This window comes from Entelurus aequoreus, linkage group LG05 (assembly GCF_033978785.1).
Source record: "Entelurus aequoreus isolate RoL-2023_Sb linkage group LG05, RoL_Eaeq_v1.1, whole genome shotgun sequence".
Classification (NCBI taxonomy): Eukaryota; Metazoa; Chordata; class Actinopteri; order Syngnathiformes; family Syngnathidae; genus Entelurus; species Entelurus aequoreus.
Window position 1 is genome coordinate 45,070,058 of NC_084735.1, and position 10,843 is coordinate 45,080,900.

Here is a 10,843-nt window from a genome sequence, read left to right on the forward strand (position 1 = left end):
TTCAGAGCACAGAGGGAGGGTAAATAAAGACATCACTGCCTTTTCTATTTTGTTTGATTAGCTGTTTTACTGCCATGTTGCAGGCACCATTTGGAAACAATTAAGGTATGTAAATAAACATTTACAAAATCCTTTTATATAAGTATCACATTTGACAACGTACCGGTCGGTATACAGCTTATAGTTCGGTGCGGTTAATATATTTAAACATCTTTTTTTCCAAAGACATGCACCTGGGGGATAGGTTGATTGGCAACACTAAATTGGCCCTAGTGTGTGAATGTGAGTGTGAATGTTGTCTGTCTATCTGTGTTGGCCCTGCGATTAGGTGGCGACTTGTCCAGGGTGTACCCCGCCTTCCGCCCGAATGCAGCTAAGATAGGCTCCAGCACCCCCCGCGACCCCAAAAGGGACAAGCGGTAGAAAATGGATGGATGGATGGATCTTTTTTTCTTCTAAAATTTAATGGGTGTGACTTTCATGCCGGTGCGGCTTATAGTCTGAAAAATAGGGTATGTCGACTACGACTTATGTCGACATCAGTCAGTCACTCCGAGTCGACAAGAATGAGTTCTAGTGAACATGCGCATCTCAATGAATTTGAATACCGTCCAAAATGTGATTGATTTCAGAAGCTGAAATAAGAGAGAGAGACCAGTTGAAGGCTCAGAAACATTTTGCAGTTCATTTTTGATTTATGAACTATAGGCCTCAAAAATGTTTTATAAATTAAGAAATACATTCTTGAAATACTTCACTGTGTGTTGTAAATCTTTAGAATTAAAGAGTTTCACTATTTTAAATTGAACTACCGAAATAATTTAGCTTAAAAAATTTTTTTTTTTTTTTATTGAGAATGAGATTCGCCTTTGTATGAATGCCAAAGAAAGGAAGTGTTCTTTCTTAACAGCTTTGGCATGACATAAATGATGAATGCTGTCGCAAAATACAGCTGCAAGAGTATTCAATTGAGAGAAAAAATACATAAAAATTAACATAATCAATCAGGGGCACAGTTCTTTACAATGTATTTGCGGGGGAAAAAACAATAGAACATACCTTTTTGACCTCCACAGTGGCTCTGAGGCTGTCCTGTAACATATGGTGCATGGGCATGAGAATACCCCCAGAAGGAGGGGTGCGGGCAATGTGAGCCTCGGCAATAGACTCCATGCGTGGGCGCTTAGAATCCAGTGCCTCATGTTCAGGCTGAGTTGAGATGGTGTGAAACTGCTGCTCATAACCATGGCGTCTCTCTGGAGGCCTGCAGAACCAAAATAGCCCAAACAAATACACTCCTGAACAAAATCTTGAGACTAAAGGAAAATTACAAGTATTCACATTTTGCAAGGGTGGATTGCAACCAAATTATAGGAGAATACATGTAACGAAAGAAACAAGAGACAAAAAATAGAGTGTAAAATGTATTAAAAACTGCATTTTAGGGATGTAACGATGTGGAAATTTCAAATCAGGTTTATCGTGACCAAAATGATCACAATTATCATTATTATCGCGGTATTGAATGTGTTCATAAAGTACTAATTGCTGGGTTGACATCTGTGACCTAAAGGCACTTCTAGGTTTCTAGGTTTCAGGCAATGGTCTGGAGCAGGGGTGGGCAAACTTTTTGGCTCACGGGCCACATTCGTTTTTATGATTTGACAAATGGGCTGGGCGAGCACATGATGCATTTCAAAGCATATCATATCTTGGATCCAAGAGTAAACTTCCCAAACATGGGCTATACATCTATTTTCAACAATATCATATCAGAACCTCAAAGAAACACAGAAATTGTATTACAGGGTTGCCACCTACATTTTCTTTCAGTGGTAGCAGTGTTGTTGATCACCCTTTTTTGCCAGTGCGTCAAAGTCTAGTATCAGTTTTGTTGTGGCAATCCTCAAAACAGATCTTTGCTCAATTTTGTCCTAATATTTGACGGGCCGGATTAAAAAGACCAACAGGACGGATGTAGCCCGCGGGTCATAGTTTGCCCATCCCTGGTCTAGAGTCCCATTAGGCTACTGTTTATTTACCTGCATCCGTACAAATTTGGGCATATTTTGAAAGGTTTAGAGGCAAATTTAAAGCGATCATGAAAAAATATCTAAAATGGGATGGAGTGGATTTATACACTCTCATGAAAAATAATTATTAAAAGATTCTAACCAGGGGTGCCCATTAGGTCGATCGCAAGCTACCAGTCGATTGCGAAGGGTATGTCAGTCTATCGCTAGCCAGGCATAAAAAAAAACACATCTAAAATTAGCAATCATCAATCTTCACTATGACGTCCCTTTTGTTATTTGATTGACATTCATGGCACCCGAGAATCTTGTCAGATGACGCTGGCTCCTGCGAGCTCTGTATTAAGAAAAATACAAACGACAGGAAGACGAGAAACAATTTTTATTTCAACAGACTCTCACTCCGAACCAGCTGTCAAAAGCCTAAAGACCAACCGCACAGTTCCTGTCTTCACAATAAAAGCGCTCCGCCATCGTGCCTGCGCTAACAAATTTAGAGTCTCAGAAAGCTAGCGCACACAAGCTAGCAAGCTACGGAGTTTGGTGTCAATGTATTTCTTGTAAAGTGTATAAAAACGAGTATGGAAGCTGGGTAAATAAGATACCAAAAAACCAACCACCTTCATGTGGTATTGGACAGAAAGGGGGATTTTTTTTTCTCCTCGACAATGTAAATTAGAAAATATTGACGTTATCAGCACTACTGTGAATCCTGTCTGATTCCAATCAATGCATGTCATCAGAATCAGGTAATACATCAACTTAAATTATTGTCTTCATGAAAGAAAGAAATCCATATTTGTTAAACATGCTTGTATTTTTATTAAACACCTTAAACATGTTAACAAAAAATGTTTGTTTCATAAATAAATAATAAAATAATTAATTTAATTCATCCTAATATATTCTTTGAAAAGGGATGTAAATATACATTAAAAACATGTGTTATTATTAAGTACAGCATTAACATATATATTTTTCTTACCTAATATTGATTTGTTCTATTTTTAAACTGTTGCTGCTTATTGTGCAATGTACTTTGTTGAGATTATTATTATATATACAGTATATATATTTTTTAAGAGATTTCGCCAATCCTTTTAGTCACTTTTTCTGTAATGAAAACGATTGGCAACAAATCTAGCATCTATTTCGGGTGTTACTGGTGATTGTACTTGTGTTTAGATTATGTTGCGCCATGTCTTGCTTCGTGTCGCTGGGAGCCTTTCTCTCATTAAAAAACGCCAGCCTCCTCTTAAATTGTGAAGATCGCTGTCCACGGGTATATCTCGAATATATTAAAGTAAGTCCACAGCGTGGACACGCTGCCTCCGCTACAGTCAATCCTGTGTGTATGGCTGGTTTTAATGTGTATGTTAGTGTGTTATGGTGGTCATTTTACCAATGGTCTATGAACACACCATGTCGGCAAAGAATGAACAAGTGTTGTGTGTCTAGGAATGAAGCACGGAGGCAGACGTGTGTGCACGGAAGAAATACTTGCTGGAATTCAGAATCAGAAGAGTTTTTATTGTCATTGTTTGAGAACGGGTTCACAAACTAGGAATTTTACTTGGTGCAACCGTGCAACATAAAACACATATAACACAGAATAGAATAACATGAGCTGTAACTGAGCTATCAGATCTTGTTATTGTTCATGTGCCTGATGGCCGAGGGGAAAAAACGGTTCAGGTGGCGGGAGGTGTGGGTCTGGATGGACCATAGTCTCCTGCTTGAGGGGAGAGGGGTTAGCATAAAATTGGCCATAAAAGCTAAATAGAGCATCAGACTTTGTTTGTTTTCTTCTGGACGCAACAATACATTATATTACTTAATTTTTTTAGGTGTGGCGACTAATATGAACATTAAGGAGAAAACCTAAATGTTGTTAAACAGGATGTATAGCGCAGCGCTTTTATCTTGAAGCCAGAAAAGCGTGTGATTGGTTTGAGAAAGTGTCTTGACATGTTTTGATGTCGGATCGACTGTTTGCAATAAAAAAAAGTCTCCTTTAGACATCCTGCCGACCGTCTTTCATTTTTCCTGAGCTTTTATGTCATCTTATGTACTAAATCAGTAAAAGTAACAATCTAAGCGTTATGTCTTTACTGCACCTTAATCGTAATCTGAACACGGAAGTGAAGCACCACCCACCTCTGGAACGAAGCGCGCAGCAGGCGTTTGCTGCAGGGATGTCGCCTCTTCTCACTGTTGGGAGAACAACTTGCTATGGCTTTGAGCCTGATATTTCCATAATGTGCCCTTTTCTTTTTCCATTTCTGTTTGCTTGTGACTCATCAATAACAAGTGAACTGCAGCCAAGTTCCCCCTGCTACTGCTTGGCAGGAGGGTCAAAAAAGAAGTGTTTGCGTTAATCGCCGTTATTGAAATTTATAGTTAAAGCGTTATTAGCGCGTTATTGTTGACAGCCTTAATATTTTATATATAAGGCTATATATACGTATATATATAAGGCTATATATATATTCATAAAATAAGTCCACATTACCAGCTGCTAATTGATGCCACTGCTCAACCTGAAGCTCCTTTAAGCCTCTCCCTGGCAGATGTCATCTTACGGTCTTTGGGCGGCCTTCAGCATTAGTAAGCACCTTTATTTGGGTCGTGGAACGGCCTGTGTAATTTTATTTAGGGCATATCACTTGCCCTTTTTGCCACAACTATAGGCACTTTTAAATCTACAAACCCCGTTTCCATATGAGTTGGGAAATTGTGTTAGATGTAAATATAAACGGAATACGATGATTTGCAAATAATTTTCAACCCATATTCAGTTGAATATGCTACAAAGACAACATATTTGATGTTCAAACTGATAAACTTTTTTTTTTTGCAAATAATCATTAACTTTAGAATTTGATGCCAGCAACACGTGACAAAGAAGTTGGGAAAGGTGGCAATAAATACTGATAAAGTTGAGGAATGCTCATCAAACACTTAATTGGAACATCCCACTGGTGAACAGGCAAATGGGGAACAGGTGGGTGCCATGATTGGGTATAAAAGTAGATTCCATGAAATGCTCAGTCATTCACAAACAAGGATGGCGCGAGGGTCACCACTTTGTCAACAAATGCGTGAGCAAATTGTTGAACAGTTTAAGAAAAACCTTTCTCAACCAGTTATTGCAAGGAATTTAGGGATTTCACCATCTAGGTCCGTAATATCATCAAAGGGTTCAGAGAATCTGGAGAAATCACTGCACGTAAGCAGCTAAGCCTGTGACCTTCGATCCCTCAGGCTGTATTGCATCAACAAGCGACATCATTGTGTAAAGGATATCACCACTTGGGCTCAGGAACACTTCAGAAACCCACTGTCAGTAACTACAGTTGGTCGCTACATCTGTAAGTGCAAGTTAAAACTCTCCAATGCAAGGCGAAAACCGTTTATCAACAACACCCAGAAACGCCGTCGGCTTTGCTGGGCCTGAGCTCATCTAAGATGGACTGATACAAAGTGGAAAAGTGTTCTGTGGTCTGACAAGTCCACATTTCAAATTGTTTTTGGAAACTGTGGACGTCGTGTCCTCTGGACCAAAGAGGAAAAGAACCATCCGGATTGTTATAGGCGCAAAGTTGAAAAGCCAGCATCTGTGATGGTATGGGGGTGTATTAGTGCCCAAGACATGGGTATCTTACACATCTGTGAAGGCGCCATTAATGCTGAAAGGTACATACAGGTTTTGGAGCAACATATGTTGCCATCCAAGCAACGTTACCATGGACGCCCCTGCTTATTTCAGCAAGACAATGCCAAGCCATGTGTTACATCAACGTGGCTTCATAGTAAAAGAGTGCGGGTACTAGACTGGCCTGCCTGTAGTCCAGACCTGTCTCCCATTGAAAATGTGTGGCGCATTATGAAGCCTAAAATACCACAACAGAGACCCCCGGACTGTTGAACAACTTAAGCTGTACATCAAGCAAGAATGGGAAAGAATTCCACCTGAGAAGCTTAAAAAATGTGTCTCCTCAGTTCCCAAACGTTTACTGAGTGTTGTTAAAAGGAAAGGCCATGTAACACAGTGGTGAACATGCCCTTTCCCAACTACTTTGGCACGTGTTGCAGCCATGAAATTCTAAGTTAATTATTATTTGCAAAAAAAAATAGATTTTATGAGTTTGAACATCAAATATGTTGTCTTTGTAGTGCATTCAATTGAATATGGGTTGAAAAGGATTTGCAAATCATTGTATTCCGTTTATATTTACATCTAACACAATTTCCCAACTCATATTGAAACGGGGTTTGTAAAATGACTTACCGCATCCAACTATTGCTGATTTGGAGCATTGCATTGAAGCCTTGCTTGTGCAGTTCAACAATCCTACCACGTTCAAAGCCTTTTTGCCTTTGCCATCAGGGGGCCATGACAATGAAACCGTTACTCTATAGAATTTTTGTCTTGCTCCTACGTTTTTGTTTTACATTCTGATGCACTAAATACATTAAGGCAATCCACCAAGCCAAAATGCAAATACTTGTAATTTTATGCTGGTCTTAAAAGAAAACTGCACTTCTTTGGAATTTTACTCATCACCGAGAATGCTAATGTGAGACAATAATACATATTTCCCTTTTCTGTGCACTCTAAATAATAAATAAAAACTGCTTGTACCAGGCGGCTTACAATGCCAGTGATGAAGAGTGAACTGTTCTGCCTATAAAGCCCTTCAAAATACCTCCAACAACGTTTTATATACAAGCTGTAAGTATGTATGTAATATTGTAACAGGCACATTCATGATAATATATCATTTTTATGTATTTTGGTCATTTTAAGCATAGCCGGAACTTTTTTCCTGGGCCCATTAATTTAACAGAGCGCATTGCAACAACAACAACAACAGCATAGCGAGCATGTTTTGTGTTTGCAACCAATAATTACGGCAGACTTCGGGAGAGCCTTAGAGTGTTATCATGTAGGACTATGGCTAAACGTTCCATGGGCAAAATAAGAATATAACAAAACAGTCACTAACAATGTCCACTCTCACTGGGATTGTTGTATCTTTCAGCACTAAACTTGCACTCTACTTGAGCTGGAAAATTCAGCATATCCTTACCCTTCAGATTAAAAATGCGGGGAGCACATGCGCATTTGCTGAGTCTTCATGTTTTATGCTATGTTCCATTTGGTAAGAGCCACCCAAGTTCAGAGTAAGTATCCACTGCTTGAGTCAGTCCGGATTTTTACATAGTGTGAGGAATTTCAAATTCAAATTTGATTTTTAACCTAGCATTAACTTTTACTGACTCAAAGACAGCACAGCGGCAGCAGAAGAAGTTCAAGTAGATAGATTATCTCTAGCTAGTGGTGATGTCTTACTAAGCCAGAAAAGTAGTTCTTAGTTCTTACAATAACAATGTCGCTTTAGCTTGGGAAATATGCAGGTCACAGCATGTAAATGGGGTGTTGTTGACATTTTTAGCGAGTTTTATACGCAGACCAGATCACCGCCTCATGTTAGCAATTTGTTACTACCGGTATTTAGAACGCACAGAAAAGGAAAGACGTGTTTGTGTCTCAATTATGGAGTGGATCATGGGCAAAATTTACTTTAATCAATTTTGTATTTTCTTTTTACCACTCCTGAACGAATGCGTCAATGCTGTTACAATCCAACAGGTTAGATATTTGAGGAAACATTTGTTACCTTTCAGTCCCAGGGTGGAATTCAGATAGTAAAGACGGTCTTCTTCGACCCTGTGGATCCTGCAAGTGAGACCGGTAATCCTGGACAGTGAAATCCTGAAAGCAAGATGAGTAAATCACATATAATATTTTCAAACAATATTAACAAGGCAGTGATTTGTATTAGCAAAATGTTTTATATTTCAACCCCATTTTGTAAATGCCACTAAAGGCAAACTTGTTTAAGTCACCAATTCGTAGAAAAGTACATTGTGTTTGTTACACTATTCAAGTAAATAATAAATGACATGCAAAAATACTACTTATGTCGACACCATCCCATCTCTGTTATTCTTTTAACTAAAACATTTTTTTCTTAAGTTTTGACGTGCTGTATAAAGTCAAATGTTAAAACTTAAATTTTTAAATCAAAAATAAAATTTGAGACCGAATAAAGTTAGCTCTATGAAAAATCATTTGATGTTGACATGTGTTGTGTTATTGTCAAGTTCCTTATTATCACTAAGCAGTGTGAAAAACCAACAGTGACATCAATACTGTCTAGTACAGGGGTCACCAACGCGGTGCCCGCGGGCACCAGGTCGCCCGTAAGGACCTGATGAGTCGCCCGCGGGCCTGTTTTTTTTTTTTTAAATTAAATCTACATAGAAAAAAACACTAGATACACTTTCAATCAGTGCATCAACCCAAACAACCTCCCCCATGCACACTCATCCACACCCACTCACACAAAAGGGGTTATTTCTTTCTGCTACCAATATTCTGGTTCCCACAACATAGACAACACATCTGCAAGGGACACAGTCCCTGAAGCACACATGATTGTATAGGCTGCTGGTCCACTAACATTTTCATTAATTACTATTTTTTATGTAATTCTTTTTATATTGTTTTACTTTCTTTTTTATCCAAGAAAATGTTTTTTATTTATTTATCTTATTTTATTTTTTAAAAAAGGGCCTTATCTTCAACAGACCAGGTTGTCAATGAAATTAGATTTGTTTAAAGGGTTTTTAAAACCAGGCCCAGTCCAGATAATGTCCAAGTCGGACTCAGCAACACACACCTTCATTCATGTACACAGAAAAAAATTAGGGAACACAACAGATTGCATATAATTTATAAACAAAATTACATTTTCAAAATAAGCATTTATGTACAGTCCAGATTATGTCCAGGTCACTCAAATTAGGGAACACAACAACAGATATCATATAATCTATAAACATAATTATACTTTCAAAATAAGCCTTTGAGGACTTCTCATCTTTTTTTTAATGTTTTTTGGCATCATTATCGTTTTCAACCATGTAACTTTCTAAAGTTAGAAAATACTGAATAAATGTTTTAAAGAGAGTAATACTAAGTGAATATCTGTTTTTGGCCTTAAAAATAAACCTTTTACTGAGTACTATAATTAAATTGACTAAATCATGATTGTCAATGAACTCTCCTAAAATAACAGAAAACACATTAAGCTTCATAAACAAACCAATCCTTAAACACATTTTTTCAACTTCCACCCAAAACAAAGACACAATATGACAATACCAAAACAAATGCAGGGTGGATTCAGGCTCCTGACAACAAAATCGGCAATCATCTGACTCTGTCATATTCCATAATTTTAACATTTTCCCTGTGGGTAAGAAGTTATAAATAATTTTAATTTGAAAATAACGATTTTGCACATCAATAGTAGTTTTATAGATTAGTTTGAATATGGCATCCCATGGCAACGGGCAGTCAAAAAAGTCCTCCCATTTTCCATATGTGTTGTATGGGGCAGCCTTCAAAGATTTCTTTATTAAATAAAAATTATATATTTTTCTATTTATTTTAGTTCCTTTTTGCCAACTAGAATTTCTTATTAGAGGTTTACAAACTAATAATGTAGTAGTTCCATAATTAATTATTTGTTTCCATCTTTTCCCAATTACTCCAGTTAGTTGATAAAATGAAAAGCTTGAGCAAGCATCACCATATTCTAAATTCATCATACTTCATAATTTTACCATTCTCATTGATAATATCATTGACAAAAATGGTTCCTCTTTCAAACATATTTTTCCAAAAGAAAGGCTTTCCATCTATTACAATATTAGAGTTCATCCATATTATCTGCTGCAAAATATCGTCTCTTTTTTCTGGCACATAAAATTGAAAACACCACTATGAGTGGATTGTTTCCTTTATGAACCCCGCCATGTTTCCCAGCAGACTCTCTACATAACAAAAATGGGAGGGGATCACTTGTAAAAAAGGATACAATTTCTTTTGATACAGTACATGTTTTTTGTCCAACAGGACATTTGTGTACCACTCAATGTTTAAATACATCTTTGGAACAATTAATGCTTTTAAAGACAGACCCATAGCTTCAAGGTTGAGAAGTTTCAGGCCCCCATATTCATACTCTTTGTACAAAACCTTTCTTTTAATCTTTTCTGGTTTGCCGTTCCAGACAAAATCGAAGACCCTCCGCTCATAAATCTTAAATTAAGTTTTGTGATGGAGCTGGTAATGACAAAAACAAATAAATAAATTGAGGAATAATTAACGAGTTGGCAATAGACATTTTACCATACAAGGTTAGGGATTTCCCTTTCCATAATTTCATAATTTTGTCCAGCTTTCTTAGTCGATTATCATAATTTACTGAGCTTAGATCTTCCAGATTTTCTGGGACAACAACACCAAGTATGTTAACTGGTCCATCTGTCCACAAAACAGGCACTTTGCATTCCATTCGAAAGGACTTTCCCTTTAGATTTCCGATCCTTAACATTTTACATTTATCATAATTAAGCTTAAGGCCAGATTGCTGTGAAAGTATGTCCAAAAGATTAAGAAGGTTCCGCAAACAATGAGGAAAAATCTTATCTTTGTGAATCAGCCTTTTCTGACATGAACTTCATCAAGAACAAACACAGAACACACCTCACTGATGCACATCTGCAAGACTCACTCAGAGTTGCAGTGTCAAGTTACACACCAGAGTACAACACACTAGTTAACAGTATGCAATGCCAGGCTTCCCACTAACTGACAAAGAAACAGATAACAGATTTGGTGTCCAGTTCAAAGTGTGACATGATTTAAACATTTGAGAATTTTTTTTTTTGTA

The 10,843-nt window shown here is 37.5% G+C and overlaps 1 protein-coding gene across 5 annotated transcripts in view; it reads right to left on the minus strand.

Moving 5' to 3' along the window:
* Nucleotides 1-10,843, minus strand: part of ncor1 (nuclear receptor corepressor 1) — a 168,967-nt gene that overhangs the window by 98,183 nt on the left and 59,941 nt on the right. For all 5 annotated transcript variants that reach the window (XM_062048206.1, XM_062048205.1, XM_062048204.1 and 2 more), the window contains exons 3-4: nucleotides 7,718-7,812; nucleotides 1,060-1,264 (exon numbers count right to left, since the gene is read on the minus strand). In XM_062048206.1, coding sequence (XP_061904190.1) covers nucleotides 1,060-1,264; nucleotides 7,718-7,812 — 300 coding nt within the window. The remainder of the gene's footprint in view (nucleotides 1-1,059; nucleotides 1,265-7,717; nucleotides 7,813-10,843) is intronic.